At 40.8% G+C, this 21891-nt stretch overlaps 2 protein-coding genes across 14 annotated transcripts in view; both read right to left on the reverse strand.

Moving 5' to 3' along the window:
* Positions 1-2963: 2963 nt before the first annotated feature.
* THAP1 (THAP domain containing 1) lies at positions 2964-15008 on the reverse strand. 6 transcript variants are annotated; one of them, XM_057696354.1, is made up of 3 exons: positions 14338-14475; positions 4048-4243; positions 2964-3486 (listed from the first exon to the last, which is right to left on the reverse strand). In XM_057696354.1, the coding sequence occupies exons 1-3, from the start codon at positions 14406-14408 to the stop codon at positions 3115-3117; spliced, it is 639 nt and encodes a 212-aa protein (XP_057552337.1). In that variant the 5' UTR covers positions 14409-14475; the 3' UTR covers positions 2964-3114. The 6 variants fall into 6 exon arrangements, 4 of the variants coding, with proteins under 4 accessions (XP_057552337.1, XP_057552336.1, XP_057552334.1 ...); XM_057696353.1 differs by having other exon boundaries at positions 2964-3489; XR_009047662.1 differs by having other exon boundaries at positions 3385-3486; positions 13669-15008.
* A 204-nt stretch (positions 15009-15212) lies between these two features.
* RNF170 (ring finger protein 170) overlaps positions 15213-21891 on the reverse strand; it is a 34415-nt gene continuing 27736 nt past the window's right edge. For 7 of the 8 annotated variants that reach the window (XM_057696363.1, XM_057696357.1, XM_057696358.1 and 4 more), the window contains one exon: positions 19067-21880. In XM_057696363.1, coding sequence (XP_057552346.1) covers positions 21611-21880 — 270 coding nt within the window. In that variant the 3' untranslated portion in view covers positions 19067-21610. Of the gene's footprint in view, positions 15339-19066; positions 21881-21891 lie in introns of those variants that run through there. The other variant, XM_057696361.1, reaches the window with a different exon arrangement.

Below are 21891 nucleotides of genomic sequence, written 5' to 3' on the forward strand. Positions count from 1 at the left end.
TTCTTTCACATCAAGGATTGCATTTTAATACACAACTATGTAAAACTATAATGTCCAGAAACACCGGTTACCATCTGCCAAGAGCAATGCTTTTCACTCACTGGTTATCCAGTTCACATGGTCCCCATATCAGGAAGAGTAATAACCAAACGGGAAAATCTCTTCTGACTCTTTTTCCTTTAAATGCTATTCATGACTATCTTTTTAAAATTCTGGAACACAACTGGAGTTTTCCTTTTATAGATTATATAGACTTTTAAATATATTATGTCGCTTATGGCTGACTTTATAAAAGCCATGGGTTTTGGGTATGTGTATGTGTGCATACTCTTTGAAATAACTAAAGATGATCAGAGAATAGTACTTCAATCTGAAAAAAAACCCATATCAAGTAAAACTTTCATCTGTCTTCACCATTATGGTTATACTTCTAAGAAAGGGATTACACAAATTATAGATAAAAGAAAAAAATCTCATGTATTTGGATTTCCAAGTAAAAAGTTTTGCTAATAACTTTAGACACCAATGTTTCTTTACTGCAATGACAGAATAATTTTTTAGTACACATAACAGGTACACAATTAATAAACATTTAAATTATTTCACAAAATTTTAAAACTTCTTTAATTTGGGATTTGATAGTTCAAACTCTGCAGTAGTTCAAAGTGAAGTTTACAGTTGCATTATAAACAAGTATTTTTAAAAGTGGCAACAAATTCTACTCTATTCCAGAAGCCCATTTTAAAGAATCTAAACAGAATTGCTTAAATGTAAATGGCATACAAAGAACAGATGTCCAGTTGTCAGGAATATTTCACAAGGGGATTCTGCAGGGTTTGGAGGTTAGGCAAGTGTTCAGTGATTTCTAGGTCCCTTCTAATTCTAAAATTCTACAGTTCTCCTAGCAGTTCTATTAAGAAACAGTTATTTCTTCTACTATTGCCAAATATCATTCATAGATGGAAACTCTAGGATGTCACGAACTGTGCTTAAAATAAATGCCATCTTTCATACTATGGTGAAACTCACAAGGGTCTTCTCCCGACTCGTTCCAGACTGAGACCTTGTCCCTGATGTTTCAGACTAAGTCTCACTGTGATTGAACAGGACCTACTTTAGCCTAAATGTTCTCCTTCTCTTAGCAATTTCATAAACAATACAAGACAAAATGAATTTTAAAAACAAAATGAATTTTTAAAACATTTCAACAAATGTTACATCTCAAATTCAGAAATAAGCACCTGTACCTCAAACTCCCTATGTTAAACATAATAAATGATTTATATGCAAACAGGTGGTATACATGCTGCTTGCTCAGTTCTCTCCAAATAGGGATTTATGTCTCATGAAAAAAAAAGTAGCTTCATGTTAAATATTAATGCTAAGACACTAAGTAATTATATGATGATAACTTTTACAATTCAATGTTGGATTCTTGGTTCTAAGGACACGGACACACACACACACACACACACACACACACACACACACACACACTTTCTTTAATGCAGAGGACAATTTAGATTTAAGACACATACTTTGTAAAATATTTACCCACATAGCCCCCAGGAATCCCTAGAGAGATGAAATGTAAATACAAACTTCTTAGAGATTTTGTGGCTTCCAAAAACAGTGATGAGACCCACAAATAAGTAGAAAAAGTCCTCTGGTTCCTTAGAGTTAGTTCTAAGTGTTATCAGATGATATAATTTCAAGTAAACATAATTTTCTATTTTTGAAATACTGGTTCATAAAAAATAAAATCTCCATGAATCAAAGTGCTGGCAGCACAGCAGTGAATGACACTGAAAATCAGGTCTACAAAAGTCAGGTCTACAGTTTTGGACATCACCGCTGCGTATCTTTAATACTGCCTTCAAAGGTCTGTGCAGCACTTTGGAATATAAAATAATTATAGTTGGAGCAGTTATTCTAAATCTAAGTAGGTAATTCCTACGGCTGCACTTGTTAACTCAGAACTTTTTCATTTCAAATATATGTAAAATTTCTCACAAAGTCAGAACACAACTCACAGTTTGAACAGAAACCTCAGTATCTGAGTCTCAGCAGTGAGAAAAATAAGCATTACCTATTAGGATGCTTTTGAATACAAATCACTCATTTAGGTAAATGGGGTATAATTTGTAACTTGTGGTAAAAGTGAAGAAATTGTTTTTTATGTGAAGCCTTGACCAAAATCAATTAGTCAAGTGCAATATTTCCACCCTAGGGAACAAGCCAAACTCTACCCACACAACATATCTGGCAGAGATCTGCATGCAGACGCACCCACATTGGGGACTGGACGTCCCTTAGCTCCGGGCAGTGAGAGAGGTGAGCCGTGGATCAGCTCCCATTGGTCACTGGCCATTACCTCGCTGATAACAGTGCCTACTTTGCTTACTGGCGAGTGTATCCTCCCCTGGAGGTACACTCTAATTCTATAATGCCAGACAGTGAGGGGGAAAGAAGGGTCCACTTTTTAAAAATCCATGCTTTAAAGTCATTTAACCATTTTGATTAGGTATGGAATGACTCATTTTCTGCTCAAAAGACAACCAATTTTTTTTTTAAGTATTGACTTGCCAATTTATCTTTGATAACTGATTAAGAAAGATAAATAAATCTGCAGACTTTACAAAACAGGAATATGTGAATACGAATATATATATTCTGAGAACTTATTGTCCCATGCCTCTGATTTAAAATGTGACTAAGTTCTCTCAATAAACTGCACTAATTTAAACTTTTAAACCTTAAACTTAAATCATCCTTACTGTACTGTTCTTATTCTCTTTACTTTTTATTTTCATATCATTTCTATAAATACTCAAATTAAGAAACAAAAATCCCCAATCTTGAAACCAACTTACTGTGAAGCTCTGAGGTTAGTTTACAATTTTTAAAATATTTTGTTAAAATGTAAAAACCCTGAAATTACAAACAAAAAATTTACAATTTTACAGTATATATCTAATTTATTCTTTTAAAAAAATATTCTGAATTGTTTTTGTACAAGTAATCAAGTGTAATTGTTTTCAAATGAAACTCCTCTATCGGCTAGAAGAGGGTAGGTGGTACTGCCCCATTAAAAACCAATACAAGTTTCACTCTTCATGCCGGGACTTCAACTATCTCAAAATAGTCATTTGGTAGAATCACATAACCCCTCTCGGAGACGTCGTCTTTCTCCTTCTGGAAGTGCACGACCTCCTTTAGCTTCTCCAGCTGCCGCTCCTGTCTTCTGCACCGCTGCTGTGCAGTCTTGAGCTTCTTTCTGAGCTTTTCCACTTGCTGTTCGAGCTGGTGAATCCTCTTCCTCTGGTGCATGGTGTCTTCTACAGTGTAATTGTGGTCACAGAACACGGAGAGGTTATCGGGGGTCTGAAGAGGAGGCATGAGTAACCCAATAGCGGCATCGACCTGGGAAATGGGGGGTGTTAAAGGAGGCGGGGGAAGCTGTTCTTGCGGCTCCAGAAGATCTTCCTTCTAAAACAAAGATGCAGAGTACTTGAATTTCATAACAAAAAAATAACAGTTTAAAAGAACTCACCTGTGGAATTTAAGAATATTAGACTTATTTCTGTTTCCCTGGTATACAAACACTCTAAAATGAGAAAATAGTTTAAGTTTTGATTATACTTTTCTTCCTGAAGTATAAATGGGATTCAAGAAAGACAGTGATTATTAAGATTTAATTAAATACTAAGCACTTAAAACTGAGGGAAAAAATACTTTGAAACTGAACTATCACTGATGAAGAAAAATCAAAACTTATCAACATATAAGCAGGAATATAGAGTGATCGTAAAGTTATGAAGCTAGATCGAGTTTCTTAGTGTGAGGATATTTAGCTTTAATAAACTGCACTTTGTATTTTCAAAAAGTATTTCACTGTGAACAGCGGTTATTTACAAGTGATGGGTTCCAGGTAACATTTATTTTGTTAACACAACTCTGGATTTTCCAAACTTGTCGAATGTGTCCACAGTGAACATATTCATTTTACAAATAGAAAACCACTCAATATTTTATAACACTTATTACCTTGTCATGTGGTTCAGTACAAAGAAATATTGTGGGGACAGCGTCCTCTTTCAGTAATTTGTTGTTGCACTCCCTCTTAAAGCAGTCTGGAGTAAAGTGTTCCGAGCAAATGCTGCTGTACTTGGTGGGCTTAAAGTTTTTTCTTCTGACGGCTGCCTCCCATTTTTTACAAAGACTGGGTCGAGTAAGAGGAAACCTGAGAAGATGAAATAATTCAGTTTTCCAACCTTACTCAAAAAAAAAAAAAAAAAAGAAAAGGCACACCCAGACTTTCCTGCTTAGAAAAGAACTAGCTTACATCAGTGTTAACACACCAAGGAGAATGTGATTAAAACACCAGCCCACCAGCCCTGTGAATTCTTTTTTTTTTTTTTTTGACAGCTTTTAGTTGTGCCCTTATTACCTTAGTTTGTTAAGAATATACTTGGTTTTGACACAGAGAACAGACTTGTGGTTGCCAAGGTGGGAAGGTGATGAGGGAGGGATGGAGTGGGACTTTGGGATTAGCAGATGCAAACTATTACATACATAGAATGGATAAACAACTAGGTCCTACTGTATAGCATAGGGAACTATAGTCAATATCCTGAGATAAACCATAATGGAAAAGAATATGAAAAAGAATGCATACACATGCATAACTGAGTCACTTTGCACTACAGCAGAAACTAATACAACACTGTAAATCAACTATACCAGAATAAAGTAAAATTTTTAAAAATGTACTTGTTTTAAAATTCTATAATGGGACTTCCCTGGTGGCACAGTGGTTAAGAATCTGCCTGCCAATACAGGGGACACAGATCCCTGGTCTGGGAAGATCCCACGTGCCTGGGAGCAACTAAGTCTGTGCTCCAGAACAACTGAGCCCAAGTGCCACAACTATTGAAGCCCGACCACCTAGAGTCCACGCTCCGCAACAAGAGAAGCCATGGCAATGAGAAGCCTGCACACCACAGTGAAGAGTAGCCCATGCTTGCCATAACTGGAGCAAGCAGCAAAGACCCAATGCAGCCAATAAATAAATAAATTTCTAAAAATAAATAAATAAAATCCTATAACTAAAATGACCACCACTAATGTGGAATATAAGTCACCCCTCCCAGCATGGTATCTTTGTTTTTTTATGTTTTTTTATTTTATTTTATTTATTGGAATATAATTGCTTTACACTCTTGTACCAGTTTTTGAGGTACACCAAGGTAAATCATCTGTATTTATACACATATTCCCATATCCCCTCCCTCCCTCGACTCCCTCCCACCCTCCCCATGCCAGTCCTCCAAGGCATTATCCATCACCGAGCTGAACTCCCTTTGTTATACAACAACTTCCCACTGGCTATTTTACAGCTGGTAGTATATATATGTCTATGCTACGCTCTCACTTCGTCTCAGCTTCCCCTTCACCCCCTGCAACCCCAAACCTCGAGATCTCCAGTCCATTCTCTGCATCTGTGTCCTTATTCTTGTCTTGTCACTGAGTTCATCAGTACCATTTTTAGATTCCGTATACATGAGTTAGCATGCCGAGACCAGCTCGGCGACTCGAGGTGAGTGACGGGTGCCGCAAGCTTGAAGAAGACACAGACACAGACTGAAGAGAAAAGTGGGACGGGGGCTCAAGACCTCTTGGATCAAGAGCCTTGCTGACTCATCCCAGGTTGCTTTTATTGAGTTGGTGGGCTAACATTCTCAGGTTACACCCATAAACAATCAAAGGCCTCACATGACTGAGGCAATTATCTTTGTCTGCTTCCTGGGTCCGAGTTGAGCAGGTATGGATTTGAGCTGGGCGTGGAGAGCAAAACAGCCCTGGGGGCAGTAGACCTCTCTCAGATATTAGGGGTCTGTGCCCCACCCCTGTTGGCCCCTCTGCGACTGTGCCTGTCTTAGGTTGTTCCTCCCTTGAGGAATCTTACCCGTCTCTGGCTAACCAGTCATCCCTTCAGGGCCAAACAGGGTGATATAAGGAAGGCTCTATGCACCACCCCTGTTGGCCCCTCTGCGGCTGTGCCTGTCTTAGGTTGTTCCTCCTCTGAGGAATCTTACCCGTCTTTGGCTAACCAGCCATCCTTCAGGGCCAAACAGGGTGATATTAGTCTCCACGCCCCACACCCTCAGCTCCTCCACTGCTCAAGCAGGACATTCTGAATCCCATCGCTCGGCCCACATACTTTAAGATTTTCAAGGTTTCAGAAAGGTTCCCGAATGTCTTCCCACATTAGCATACAATATTTGTCTTTCTCTTTCTGACTTCTCTCTGTATGACAAACTCTAGGTCTATCCACCTCATGACATATAGCTCCATCTCATTCCTTTTTATCGCTGAGTAATATTCCATTGTATATATATGCCACATCTTCTTTATCCATTCATTTGTTGATGGGCATTTAGGTTGCTTCCATGTCCTGGCTATTGTAAATAGTGCTGCAATGAACATTATGGTACAAGTTTCTTTTGGGATTATGGTTTTCTTTGGGTATATGCCCAGGAGTGGGATGACTGGATCATATGGTAGTTCTATTTGTAGTTTTTTAAGGAACCTCCAAATTGTTTTCCATAGTGGCTGTACCAACTTACAGTCCCACCAACAGTGCAGGAGAGTTCCCTTTTCTCCACACCCTCTCCAACATTTGTGGTTTCCAGACTTTGTGATGATGGCCATTCTGATTGGTGTGAGGTGATACCTCATTGTGGCTTTGACTTGCATTTCTCTGATGATTAGTGATGTTGAGCATCTTTTCATGTGTTTGTTGGCCATCTGTATGTCTTCTTTGGAGAAATGTCTATTTAGGTCTGCCCATTTGTGGATTGGGCTATTTGCTTTTTTGGTATTAAGCTTCATGAGCTGCTTGTATATTTTGGAGGTTAATCCTTTGTCCGTTGTTTCATAGGCAATTATTTTTTCCCATTCTGAGGGTTGCCTTTTAGTCTTGTTTATGGTTTCTTTTGCTGTGCAAAAGCTTTTAAGTTTCATGAGGTCCCATTCGTTTATTCTTGATTTTATTTCCCTGATTCTAGGAGGTGGGTCAAAAAGGATGTTGCTTTGATGGATGTCATAGAGTGTTCTGCCTAGGTTTTCCTCTAGGAGTTTGATAGTGTCTGGCCTTACATGTAGGTCTTTAATCCATTTGGAGTTGATTTTTGTGTATGGTGTTAGGAAGTGTTCTAATTTCATTCTTTTACATGTTGCTGTCCAATTTTCCCAGCACCACTTATTGAAGAGGCTGTCTTTTTTCCATTGTATACTCGTGCCTCCTTTGTCAAAGATAAGGTGCCCATATGTGTTTGGGCTTACTTCTGAGTTCTCTATTCTATTCCATTGATCTTCCTTCCTATTTTTGTGCCAGTACCATACTGTCTTGATCACTATGGCCTTGTAGTATAGTTTGAAGTCAGGAAGCCTGATTCCACCAACTCCATTCTTCCTTCTCAAGATTGCTTTGGCTATTCGGGGTCTTTTGCATTTCCATACAAATCGTAAGATTTCTTGCTCTAGTTCTGTGAGAAATGCCATTGGTAATTTGATAGGGATTGCATTGAATCTGTAAATTGCTTTGGGTAGTACAGACATTTTCACGATGTTGATTCTTCCAATCCAGGAACATGGTATGTCCCTCCATCTGTTTGTGTCGTCTTTGATTTCTTTCAACAATGTCTTAAAGTTTTCTGCATACAGATCTTTTGCCTCCTTAGGCAGGTTTATTCCTAGGTATTTTATTCTTTTTGTTGCAATGGTAAATGGGAGAGTTTCCTTAATTTCTCTTTCTGCTCTTCCGTTGTTAGTGTATAGGAGTGCAAGAGATTTCTGTGCATTAATTTTGTATCCTGCTACTTTACTAAACTCATCAATTAGTGCTAGCAGTTTTCTGGTAGAGTCTTTAGGGTTTTCTATATATAATATCATGTCATCTGCAAAGAGTGACAATTTTACTTCTTCTTTTCCAATTTCGATTCCTTTTCTTTCTTTTTCTTCTCTGATTGCTGTGGCTAAAACTTCCAAAACTATGTTGAATAATAGTGGTGAGAGTGGACACCCTTGTCTTGTTCCTGTTCTTAGAGGGAATTCTTCCCGTTTTTCCCCATTGAGAACGATGTTGGCTTTTGGTTTTTCATATATGGCTTTTATTATGTTGAGGTAATTTCCTTCTATGCCCATTTTCTGGAGAGCTTTTATCATAAATGGATGTTGAATTTTGTCAAAAGCTTTTTCTGCATCTATTGAGATAATCATATGCTTTTTATCCTTCAATTTGTTGATATGATGTATCACATTGATTGGTTTGTGTATATTGAAGAATCCTTGCATCCCAGGATAAACCCCACCTCATCACGGTGTATGATGTTTTTAATGTACTGTTGGATTCTGTTAGCTAGTATTTTGTTGAGGATTTTTGCATCTATATTCATCAGGGATATTGGCCTATAATTTTCTTTTTGTGTGACATCTTTGCCTGGTTTTGGTATCAGGGTGATGGTGGCCTCGTAGAATGAGTTTGGGAGTGTTCCTCCTTCTGCAATATTTTGGAAGAGTTTGAGAAGGATAGGTGTTAGCTCTTCTCAAAATGTTTGATAGAATTCGCCCATGAAGCCATCTGGTCCTGGGCTTTTGTGTGTTGGGAGATTTTTAATCACTGCCTCAATTTCATTACTTGTGATTGGGCTGTTCATAGTTTCTATTTCCTCCTGGTTCAGTCTTAGAAGACAGTACTTTTCTAAGAATGTATCCATTTCTTCCAGGTTATCCAATTTATTGGCATATAGTTGCTTGTAGTAGTCTCTCATGGTCTTTTGTATTTCTGTGGTGTCTGCTGTTACTTCTCCTTTTTCATTTCTAATTCTGTTGATTTGCATCTTCTCCCTTTTTTTCTTGATAAGTCTGGCTAATGGTTTATCAATTTTGTTATCTTCTTAAAGAACCAGCTTTTAGTTTTATTAATTTTTGCTATTGTTTCCTTCCATTTTCATTTATTTCTGCTCTGATCTTTATGATTTTGGTGTTTCTTTGTTCTTTTTCTAATTGTTTTAGGTGTAAGGTTAGGTTGTTTGATACATGTCCCTCTTAGAACTGCTTTTGCTGCATCCCATAGGTTTTGGGTTGTTGTGTCTTCATTGTTGTTTGTTTCTAGATATTTTTTTATTTCCTCTTTGATTTCTTTAGTGATTCCTTGGTTGTTTAAGAGTGAATTGTTTAGCCTCCATGTGTTTGTATTTTTTGCAGTTTTTTTCCTGTAATTGATATCTAGTCTCATGGCATTGTGGTCTGAGAAGATGCTTGATATGATTTCAATTTCTTGAATTTGCCGAGGTTTGATTTGTGACCCAAGATGTGATCTATCCTGGAAAATGTTCCGTGTGCACTTGAGAAGAAAGTGTATTCTGTCATTTTTGGATGGAATGTCCTATAAAGATCAATTAAGTCGAGATGGTCTAATGTGTCATTTAAAGCTTGTGTGTCTTTATTTATTTTCTGTTTGGATGATCTGTCCATTGATGTAAGTGGGGTGTTCAAGTCTCCCGCTATTATTGTGTTACTGTCGATGTCCCCTTTTATAGCTGTTAGCATCTGCCTTATGTATTGAGGTGCTCCTATGTTGGGAGCATAGATATTTACCATTGTGATATGTTCTTCTTGAATGGATCCCTTGATCATTATGTAGTGTCCTTCCTTGTTTCTTTTAATAGTCTTTACTTTAAGGTCTAATTTGTCTGATATGAGTATTGCTACTCCAGCTTTCTTTTGACTTTCATTTGCATGGAATATCTTTTTCCATCCCTTTACTTTCAGTCTATATGTATCCCTTGGTCTGAAGTGGGTTTCTTGTAGGCAGCATATAGAAGGGTCTTGGTTTTGTATCCATTCAGCCAGTCTGTGTCTTTTGGTTGGAGCATTGAATCCATTTACATTTAAGGTGATTATTGACATGTGTGTTCCAATGACCATTTTCTTAATTGTTTTGGGTTTGTATTTGTAGGTGTTTTCCTTATCTTGTGTGTCCTACTTAGAGAAGTTCCTTTAGCAACTGTTTTAAGGCTGGTTTGGTGGTGCTGAATTCTCTTAACTTTTGCTTGTCTGGAAAGCTTTTGATTTCTCCATCGAATCTGAATGAGATTCTTGCTAGGTTGAGTATTCTTGGCTGTAGGTTTCTCTCTTTCAGGACTTTCAGTATATCCTGCCATTCCCTTCTGGCCTGCAGAGTTTCTGTAGAAAGGTCAGCTGTTATCCTGATGGGTTTTCCCTTTTATGTTGTTTGTTGCTTTTCTCTTGCTGCTTTTAATATTTTTTCTTTGTGTTTAATTGTCGTTAGTTTGATTAATATGTGCCTTGGAGTATTTCTCCTTGGGTTTATTCTGTATGAGACTCTCTGTGCTTCTTGGACTTGGTTAATTATTTCCTTTCCCATGTTGGGGAAGTTTTCCACTATAACCTCTTCCAATATTTTCTCAGACCCTTTCTTTTTTTCTTCTTCTTCTGGGATGCCTATGATTCGAATGTTGGTATGCTTAATGTTATCACTGAGATCTCTGAGACTGTCTTTCATTCTTTTATCTTTTTCCTGCTCTGTGGCAGTTATTTCCCCATTCTATCTTCCAACTCACTTATTTGTCCTTCTGCCTCAGTCATTCTGCTGGTTATACCATCTAGACTATTTTTAATTTCAGTCATTTTGTTATCCGTTGCTGTTTGTTTGTTCTTTAGTTCTTTTGAGTTCTTATGAACTGTTTCTTGTACTTTATTTTGTTATTGAGATTTTGTATCATTTTTACTATCATTACTCTGAATTCTTTTCCAGGCATTTTTCCTATTTCCTCTTCATTTGTTTGGTCTTGTGGGTTTTTTTCCTGCTCCTTTGCCTGCATGGTGTTTCTGTTTCCTCATGGTAGTCCAAACTTCTGGGGTTGCTTGTCCCAGTGATAAAGGGGTTTATAGAAGACTGCCCAAGCCCCACACTAATGTCCAAGTGTTGGGTTAAACAAATACTAAGTCTAGGAAACACATACATGTATAAAACACACAATTACTGAATCCATTAGGACATAAGGCTCTGGAAAGACCTGACAGAAGACCCCCAGTATGCTATCAGATATTCAAAGAGAAACCCAACAGAAATTGAAAACCAAAACAGAACAAAACAGCAACAAAAGCAAAAACAAACAAACAAACAAATAACACCTTATACTTACAAACACAAATCCAGGGAGATATTGAAAGCTAGGATCAAATATAAAAAAGAGCTAGAGTACCACCACACAGAATGGAGATTCTCAGAATGAAATTAGACAATTGTACTAAGAACTAAGATAAAGACAAAAACCTAGTATTAAATACCAAGGCAGTGTGTCATCTAGAGAATAGAGCAAGGAGGCAGAGCAGATCGATAGTGCTGCTTATATGTGAAGATGAAATAAACTAAAAGTGGCTGGAAGACAGGGGAACAGAAGATCATAGTGTACCTGGAAATATGTAAATAAAAAGAAGGGAATAGAAATGTATAAAGGATAGAGATGAAATGAAGGTAGGAGAGATATATAGTCCGTACTACCAAAAACTTAGCTAGAAATAGAAGTATATAAAAAGGTGGTAATGCCAGGATCCTTGTAGTCCTTTCTGGTGTCTGAGGTTGTCTGCTGGTGTTCAGTTCGTTCTCTGTGGGATTTATTGCATCTTTTGGTGTGTTCCCAATGCATCTGTGGAGAGGGATGCATTCCACGTCCCTCTACTTCGCCGCCATCTTGTCCCCCACCCTGTTTTTTTAAAAAAGCGGTATTTCTTAGGACCTCCTTGGTGACCCAGTGGTTAAGAATCCTCCTGCCAATGCAGGGGACATGGGTCTGATCCCTGCTCCGGAAAGATCCCACATGCCGCAGAGCAACTAAGCCCCAAAGTGCACCACAACTACTGAGCCTGTGCTCTAGAGCCCGCGAGCCACAACTAGAGAAATGCGTAGCAACGAAGATCCAACACAGCCAATAAATAAACACATAAATTTATTAAAAACAACAACAGTATTTCTTATAGGAATCTTTTTGATCACACAGCAGTTATAAGAATGTCACATATAATAACGCATACAATCTAAACAGGACAGGCTTATTAAGAATTTACATTATGTAAAAATATGCTTATTAAAAGGTAGCCACGTGGTTAGATGTATGCAGCTGGCAGAATAGGTGACAGAAGGTTGGGGGTCGAAGGCCCACGCGCAGTAAATAACCTTCACTAACAGATACAGGAATTCCACACATATCTGAATACACAAGGGTAAGTCATATAGCTCCACCTATCTATTTATCTCAGCTTTTAATGCTTAACTTTTTATCCTGAAGACACTAAAAGTTCCAGGTAAAATATACATGCTATAGAGTCAATGTGTATTAATTATTTTTTTACCAGTGATTTTCTGTGTATTGTAAAGCAAAACTGCACATTCATAACCATGTACCAAGAAAAAGCAGCTTTTAGTTCTCTTAGAATCAGTCTGATGAATCTGAATTAATCAAAATATAGTCAAACAGAAATAAAGCATTCATTCTGATTTACCTCTTAATCAACTGAAATATGTCCACTGGGCCCAGATAAAGGGAGGTAGGAAGAGTTTAAACTTATTGTGATTTTATTCTTCCAGGTCAAGGATTTAGTGAGCTGGGGGGATTGGAAAGAAGCCAAAAGAGGGTGTTTCGAATCTGTGTTGCACAGTTTCTCTTCCAAGTGAGGTACGCTGGAGCCTGACTCTGCCGTGGTCAGGAAGCTCTAACCCACCTTGCAGGCAGTCCCTTTTCTTTGCCCAGCATAGCTGTTCCCACTGCCACCAGGTAGAAACTGAGAAAAGAAGGACTCCTAGAATGCTCCTGCTGGAAGTGCCTCTAGAAGGACAACATGATAGCAATCACTGGTATAACTCAGCACCCAGGGCCTGCGGACTCAAGGACTACAATGCAGTTTGTCTCTGAGGTCAAGATCTTTCCCAATCACTTCCCAAAACTATTCTTCTAGATAAGGGGTGAGGGGCAGGTTAGCCCTTCTTTGGATGAAAAAACCAAGTATTTAACAGCCAGCAGAAACTCAGCATTTCTGATGTGTGAATGTCATCCTTAACCAGAGCCAGTGGAGGGTCTTCGGGAGGCTTAGATGCCCTCTGCCAGATCATTAGAAACGTGGAGGTGGGGGCTGAATGCCTGCGACTGCATCACCATCTCCAGACCTGTTCCTTCACTCTGGAAGTCCTGGAGGCCAATTCACCAGCTTTCAGAAATTCTAATCAACCGAGAGGTAAGGTTAGGATATACTGAACTGAATCCGGGAAGTGTTAAGTGTTCTATCCCCTTCTCGGAAGAGGAAATATCAGCACTGTCAAGAGCTCCCTATGCTCTATTAGACATTCTTATTTCTGTTCCTCTCATGTTATGTCAAACCTATAAAAATGCACCCACATTCCCTGTTAAACACAAAAGGCCCCCACCCCCTAAACTGAATGAATATTTAAGACTTTGCTTTGGTAATTATTTAGCTATAAACGATTTCTACAATGTACCACTTGTTCTCATTTCTTTAGCTGTTGTCCACTTATAGTCGGGAATTACTGCAAACATTTTTTAAGGTAATGAAACCTGTAAATACCGAACTTGGCTGAATGAAATGGCATCGTGCAGACCCTCGCCGCGCCCGACAGGCTGTCACTGCCCGCGCTACCGCCGGGCGCGACACACAAGTCCTCGTCCTCGCAGCGCCCGGAGCTTTCTCTGAAACTCCGCGGCCCTTCAGGGTGGGGTCCTGGAAGCCGGGTCCAAGAGCTGCTCCCAGGCAACCGGCCAAGTGGCCTCCCCGCTGTGAGGCGGGGTTGGGGAACGCGGGCCTCCGCGGTCCCTGCTGCTGCTCCCACCTCCCTGCCCTCTCCGTGACGCGGGTGGGGAAGCTCAACTGCCTCCGGGTCTGGACCCCTCACGACCCGCGCGGGGGGGGGGGGGAGGGGCTCCAGGCGTCGCCTGCGGGCCCCGAACTCGCCACCACCGCGAGCGGCGCGCGAACCTGAGCGCGAGGACGGGCCGCCGCGGCGGCGACGCGCGCCGGGAACGCGCCCCCCGGGACGGGGCGCCGGCGACTGTTCCGGGGACTCGCCTGCCGCTCCAGGGCCGCCGCGCCCGACGGCGCCCCGCCCTGGCCCCGCCCCTGCCCCGCCCCCTCGCGGCTCTCGCGCGGACACGCGCCCGGCTCCGCCCCCGAGCACGGCCGCGCGCCCGCGGCCCCAGGAGGGGCCGAGGCCGCCGGGCGCGCAGGCAGGGTACTCACTTGTGGAAAGAAACGGGCTTGTCCTTGTCGTATCGGTTCTTGCAGCCGTAGGCGGAACAGGACTGCACCATCCTTCCGGTCCTCGGTTACTTCACTTCTGCCGCCCCAGCGGGCAGTGGAGGCAGCTATCAATATCGCCGCGATCGGCTTGACACCCTCGCTGCTTCTGTAGCTTTGGTCAACAGTTAGAGTGATGAGAGCCTCACTCAGAGTGACTAATGTGCCCGTTTTGTTGTTTGCATTAGCAGAAGGATCACAACCATCGCCCGTCTCCCATCTCCAAGATGGCGGAGGCAGCTTCAACCTCACCTCTCGCGAGGAGTACGTCCTACTGTCTCCGATCAGCCCTGAGGTCAGAGGTAACGTTCCCTGGGACTCAGGCCATTGGCTGAGGCCCGGCGTGTCGCGCCGCAGGCTCGGCTTTGCGGCAGTGGGCGGGGCCTCCGCGCTTCCGGAAGGAAGAAGAAACTGCCTGGCAGGAGGCGGGGCGGGGGCCTGGGGTCGGGGCTGCACCCGTGGTGTTGCTTTGGGTTTTTTGATCCTGGAGGGTTTAGCGTGGAGAACTAGACGGTCCGTTGGGTCCGCTGGGCTACAGAAGGACAGGTGTAAAGCTGAGGTCGTGGGTAATTGCGCTCGTTTCTCTAACAGGGCGGCCATAGATGCCGTGATTCGCAGGCCTTGGTGGACTCGTCTCCCAGCCCGCGAGTCCTCACCCCCTTCCCTGCCTCTTGAGGTTCTGAGGAGCCCGGGGCCCGGCGCTCAGCAGTGAAGGCCGAGGCAGCCGCTCTAGTGATCCTCGCGGGCTCCGGGTGCTGTGCTGGGAATCGCGAGCAGCTGCCGCGGTTTCAGTCGGAGAGAGGTTTTGCCTCCCAGGCCGGCCCTTTTCGTCGGTGTCCCTGGCGGGCTGTTGGGTAATCTCATGGCTTGTAATTTTCATTTATTCATTTATTTACTTTGGTGAGCAAGACTAGCATAGATCCCATCTTCGCAGAGCTTATGTTCTAGGGAGGGGAAGACAAACAATCAAAATGTAAATAAAATCACATTGCGCAAAGATGCCGAATACGTTAGAATGCTGTAAGGGTGAATAAGGGTAGAGGACAGGGTCACTGCCTGAGCAGGGAACGTTTAATCTGAGAACGAAAGGATGGGGAGAACGTAGTGGTGTAAAGAATGAAGGTGGGGAGGGCATTCCTGGCACGGGGAGTGTGTGCTAAGGCCCTGAGGCAGTAGAGTTCCGTTTTTTCTGGAAGCTGAACGGAGGCTGTGTCGTCCAGCCCAGGAGCCAGCGGAGAGGGGCATGAAGTGAGGTTGAAGAGTAATCAGTTGTTGGTCTGGACGTTAGCGCGGTGGGAAGCCGCTGCCGCTGAGCCATTTCAGGTAGGGGAGAGACGTGATGTAATAAACATTTTTGAAAAGTCATTCTGGCTATTAAGGGAAGAGTTTATCAGAGGGGCAACAGCGAGAGTGAGCAGGCAAGCAAGAGACTGGCAACTTCGCACTAAGGTGGTGCAGCAGATACATACGTACAAGGCAGAAGCACCAGGCTTGCTGATGGATGGAAATGAAAATGAGGAAAAGAATCAGGATATCAAGGGCGATTTGAGCTTGAGTTTCTGGCTTGAGCACTTAAGATAAATGGATGTTGGTGCCTTTTGCTGAGATGCTGATGGCCTTAAAAAAAACAAAAACCAAAAACAGAAGAGCTGTGTGCCCCAACAGAATAGAGGACTTGGAGGCCTGGGAGTGATTTTGGAAGCTGGGTCATCAGCAGCGGGGTTGTAGGGCTGAGAAATGTCAGAGGTGAAAGAAAATATAAATAGTTCACAGGCTACTAAAAAAGCAGGAAGATCCCCAGCCAGTCCAGGGTGCCCTTTTGAGGTTTGTGGTCCAGTCGTTTCTGCTGTGTGGTTGCATTTCCCTTAGCCAAGCTCTGTTCTTCCCTCTCCTTCCTCTGTCTTCTAGCTATCCATAACTTGGAAATGAAATAGACATTTTTATTATTTGTTTAATATTATCCTAATGTTTCCTTACTTCAAAATGGTAACTTTACTGGTAAAGTGAATTGTGTGTAATTAAAAAAAATGTATTACAATAAATGTCAAAAGAAATGTGTGTGTGTATATATATATATATATATATATTACTGAACTGAACTGAATGTTGTATTTTTCTTTGTAAAAAACAATCCCCCAAACTAAATTTTCACTGTGTGGTTTGCAAATCAGTTTATTTGCTCAATGGAAAAATAATTTTCACTCCCTCTAAACTAACCTGCACCCATCATCGGCTTGTCTTCTTTTTCCTTTGCCCATTTCTTAACATTTCCTAAGGCTGGAATAACTGTTCCTTCCTTTTCAAGGGGTGACTTCAAGGAAGCATTTTTATTTTCAAAGGTGATTTTTTTTTTTAAGCTTTTTAAAAACGCTGATGGAAGCAACCCAGATGTCCATTAATGGTTGAATAAGTTGTGGTATAGTCATACAGTGGGATACTATTCAGCGACCAAAATACAGCAGTCCCACCACACGGATGATTCTCAACATAGTATTGAAGAAGTCACCCACAAAAGAAATAAACTATATGATTCTATTTTTTGGTAGAGTTAAAAAAAAAAAAAGTAGGTAAAACTAAAGTCGAAAGAAACTACTTTTGAGCAGAGAGGCAATGAAGGGGGACTTAGGGGATGGTGGTAATGCTTCTTTTGACCAAAGTGATGGTTAAACAGTATGTTCAAGTTATAATTCATCATCTGATCCTTATGATTTATAAGGTGTTTGGTGTTTGTTCTACTTTAATAAAATAGCTTATTAAGCAAACAAGGGCCACACAAGATAGGCAAAACTGCCATTTTTTTTTTTAGAGAACGAGAGAGATGTTTATGCTTTTATGATCTCTTCACTTGACTCCTTCAGTAAATATCGAAAGTGAATACATGCATAGCTTTACATGAGAATAAATAGGGATAAACTGGAAGGATAGTTGAAAGTTTGATGTTCTTCAAAGCCTTAAGAGGCTAGGAGCTAATTTACTTACTAATAGGACACTTTTTAAGGAAAAAAGAAAATTTAACCCTTGACCTTAAAAGGGTAAGTTTTGCTTCAAGTTTTCTGGAAGGGTACACTTTTCTTGTTTGGTAAACTGAAGAAAAATAAGCCACTTGTTTTGATGTTGGAGAAGGCTAAGGCCTAAAGATGCCTTAAACTCATTTATCTCTGACAGATTTTAGTTTCTATCCAACCAGGCTGCTTTTCCTACACACAGTTTTTATATTAAAATACCCTCACATTCATTCTTTCTGGGCCTCAGTATCTTCATTTGTAGGGTGAGGCTGTAGGACTGAGGAATTAGTAATTTGGAATCCATGAATGGTCAGCTCTTTGAATCCCCTGAAAATGAATCAAAACTATACATAGGTGTATATCTGACTCTTCTGGAGAGCTATCCATAGGTTTCATCTGATTTTCATAGAGAAAACACAAAAACTAGTCAGTTTCTGAGGTCCCTTACAGCTCTAGTAGTCTAGGATTTGCAAAAGATTAATTTTCACATAGAGGTAAATTATAGGTTTTCTCTAAGACTGATGAGCTGGGTGAGTGTTTTGATCTGAATTACTAGATATTTTTAAGTAGTTATTTTTAAATTTTGTTTTAAAATTAAACTGTTAGATGTAGCTAGTTGGAAACATCTTTATTTAGCTCTTAGCCCTCTCCTGTGTCACATACTACATTCCCCTCAAAAGGCCACTAGTGTGGAAGAAAAAGGACAGTGTTCAGACACGCTCAGTGTTGTCTAATGGGTGTGTACCCCCCTCATGCCCCATTCTGGATGTGGGACAAGTCAGGGGAGGCGGTGGATGAAGGGGACACTGATAACACCTCAGATTCGCTTGGTCAGGAACTTGATGCTTAAAACAAATACTGATGCCATGAAAATGGTCTGGTTCTGACAGAACAGCACAAGCTCAACGATTGTCCTTATGTCTGCGATAGGGTCGCCTCCTGTCAGCAGCCCTAACGCCTACGAGCCTGGTCTTGGGAGACTCTTAAGGCTTAGGGCCTTAAAACCTTGAGTGCCCTTTCCTTTCCATCAGCCTCAGAAAAGAACATCTCAGTTATCAGCTATACAATTTCAGTAAAATGTACACTCAAAAGAAATAGGGGTGGGGAATCAGGGTACAAGTCTAATTCCAATTTCACCCTTATTGTCCAGAATTAATATAGATTGCCCAGATTAATTTTTCTCAAAAACATTTCTATGTTTAAAATTTTAAATATCAAAGCAAAATTAATTAGAAATGTGATGAGATATTGGCTATCCATTGGTAATAAAGCCATTGCAACCATTATATTGAATGCTATTTCAGGGTTCTGAATTTTATTTATTTTTTATTTATTTTTGGCTGCTTTGGGTCTTAGTTGCAGCATGCAGGATCTTTTGTTGCGGTGCGCGGGTTTTCTCTCTCTAGTTGTGGTGCACAGGCTCCAGGGCGCGTGGGCTCTGTAGTTTGTGGCACAAGACTCTCTAGTTGAGGCACATGAGCTCTGTAGTCATGGCACATGGGCTTAGTTGCCCCTTGGCATGTGGGATTTTAGTTCCCTAACCAGGGATTGAACCTGCACCCCCTGCATTGGAAGGTGGATTCTTTACCACTGGACCACCAGGAAAGTCCCAGGAGTTCTGAATTTTAAAGCAAACAGTATGAAAGAAACCGGACAATAACCACTACTTTTTAATTTTAGATATGTTGCTTTTATTCAAGAGCAACTGCTTGACAAACTCTTAAATCACAAAGTTTGAACCAAACTGTCAGTCCTCTGAAACAACTCTGTGAGGTAGGTATCTACACAGCCACAGGGACCAACACAGTCCTTTCTTCCTGTGCTGCTTTCAATGCTGAGAACTGCAGTAGCTGGAACCACTGTTCTAGTGTGCAGTGAGAACAACTGTTTCCTCTGTCTCCATCCCCACAGAGCTGCCCAAGTTATCATCTGCTCCTGGGGTTAGAGCATCTGTTTTTTGAAAGTTACAATATTGTTGTTTACAAAAATCAAAATTGTTGCTTTGATTTCTATGCTCTGAATCACAGAAGTACTACTATGATGTTTACAAATTTAAAACACTGATTGACTCTATTTGGTTTAAATGCTCTCAGATTCCGTCTACATTTATTATCAGTGATCAATAAAGATGACATGACAAACAGCCTAAAATTCTGAAAAGCCAACATGTTCCCTTTTCCATTTAGTAAGACTTCATACAGTGTTTCTGTATGTTACAAAAGTTGGTACAATATACGCCTCTACCAGGAAAGTCTTAGAAGGAATTCCAAATATTAGAAGTACTGTAACTGTTAAGTATGACACTTGAAGCAGAACACATGCACAGAAAGTTAAATCCTTTCAAAAGTGACATTGCCATAGCCCCACACCAAATTTGTGGTTGGTAGGAAATGCATTTCTAGACTGGTAAATGGTGGTGTAACAAGCTCCTACTCGTTAGCTTTTTGAGTTAGTGACTGCAGCTGAAATGTGTTCCTGTGAAGTGTACCACCCTATGAGATGTTTGATTTGGACATGCAGGATCAGGATTCATGAAGTCTTGATGTCATCTTTCTAGACCTTTTCTCTTAGGAGCACCCAAGCTGTCCTACTCCAATATGTTCCAAAAGTCTTTCAAAGGATCCCAGTTTCTCCCAACGAAGGAGTCCTAGGAGTCTAATACCAGTTCAGTCACTTAATTGTGCATGGCTTCAGACCAAAAAAACCCCTTTCATCTATGTCAGGGATTTCATCTATGGAAAGGAAATACCCTGCCTTCTTCACATAACTGTCTTGAGGATAAAATGAAAAGTATGCAAGAAACTGCTTTAATCACAGGATGCTATATGTAAGAATCCCAGTTTTCTCTATGACAAGCAGCAGCTTTGTCTTAGGCCCAAATTACAAGACACGCCTGGTGTATCATTCAGCATCTCATCAGCTGCTGGCATCTGTTCACCTGGAAGACTGACGGATCTGCGCTTCGCCCTGCCTGTCCACAGTGAGGCTCACTGACACACGAGTGGACAGGAGGAGGAGCCGTGGCTGCAGGGGGCAGAGCCAACACTGCCCAAGCCCTGGGGATCAGTGACCACCCTGGCAGTGGCAGCTGAGGGAGTTAAGGTTTCATAATACTGGCGGCTTTGATTCTTCTCAGAGAACTGCAGAAGAGAGCGTTAGATACTTACGCAGTCATCCATAAACCAAGATACCTTTCCTACCGAATCACCTCATTCTGCACAAGGCCTCATGACTCTGAGCTATATTCTGTCATCTAGGGACAGTATTCCAAAAGTTTTCTGACAAGAGAAAACTAACCAAATCTGTCCATTCTTTTGCCATAGCTCACCAGTAATTTCTCTTGTCAAATTTAAATAGTGTTCCTAGTACCCTCCTCCTAAGGTCTTTGATGCACACAGCCATGGAGAACCACCTTCCGCAGGAAGGTACCAAACTGCTGTGTGTCTGCAGTATCACCCAGGTTCCTGGAAAAATTTCCCTTTACAAGTTACTTTTATATACTATTCCTATAAAAGGACCAAACTCTTATAGAAATGCTGTAACTGAGAATATCAAGTGTGCTGACTGCAGACAAACGTCTCATCTTATTAATTCCTCTATTGATTAAGAAGTGTTCTATAAACCAGAATATGAAATCAAATTAACGAAGTTCAAATTTCTTCTTTCACTTTCAGCTGGTAACAAAGAATTATATCAGCATGGAAAAGTAGAACTGCTCCAAATGCACAAAACTTAGCTAGTACTCAAAGAAACACTGACTTTTCCCCAATATTGTACAGTATTTTATTGTAACCAAAATACTTACGTGAGTCTCACAGCAATATAGTATCATGTAGGTACTCACTGAGAAGGATGAAATGGATAAACTGTATATTTGACAATATCTTACTATACATCCAATTAATGTGAATAATTTGGGGGGGGGAGAAGATAGAGAAGCATCCCATTTTATGTAATTCCATATTTTTCCACAACTTTATAGACAACACAGAATCAAGATACAGCTGTAAATCATTATAATTCTAACAATATTGGGACCTGCGACATGTAAAAATCCCAGTCATATATTGCTAGGCATTTGCCAAATGATAATCACATCTGTCATACAGTGGTTTTAAGCTTGTAAGATAACATTCAAATGCTTTATACTGCCATGGCCCTTTTGTTTGACTTTACACATTAGTGCAAATATTTTAGTAAACTCATTTTTTTCATCTGTTTAGTCTCTGTGTTATTACTTCTCGATACATAATAGAGATGTAGATGAGCAACAAAAAGATGACAAAGAAATCATCGAGAAAGCCTAGGATTCCAAACAAGGCTTCAGGTACGAAATCTAGAGGTGATATAAGATAGAAAAAAGCTCCCATTAAACAAAGTATTATCCTGATTCGGAACATCCAGAAAAGGCCCCCGACTGAAAACATCTCCCTGAACGCGTGCCTCAGTAAGGTGGGGAGGTCCATAATTCTCTCCATAATCTGGCAGGGGA

This window comes from Hippopotamus amphibius, chromosome 10, assembly GCF_030028045.1.
Source record: "Hippopotamus amphibius kiboko isolate mHipAmp2 chromosome 10, mHipAmp2.hap2, whole genome shotgun sequence".
Classification (NCBI taxonomy): Eukaryota; Metazoa; Chordata; class Mammalia; order Artiodactyla; family Hippopotamidae; genus Hippopotamus; species Hippopotamus amphibius.

Coding starts and splice junctions, on each gene's coding strand:
- THAP1 (XM_057696351.1), bottom strand. CDS start 14,994: ATGGCCGCCCTGTTAGAGAAACGAGCGCAATTACCCACGACCTCAGCT. Junction 3,490..14,337: donor AAGCCCGTTTCTTTCCACAA/GTGAGTACCCTG, acceptor TCTTTGTTTTAG/AAGGAAGATCTTCTGGAGCC.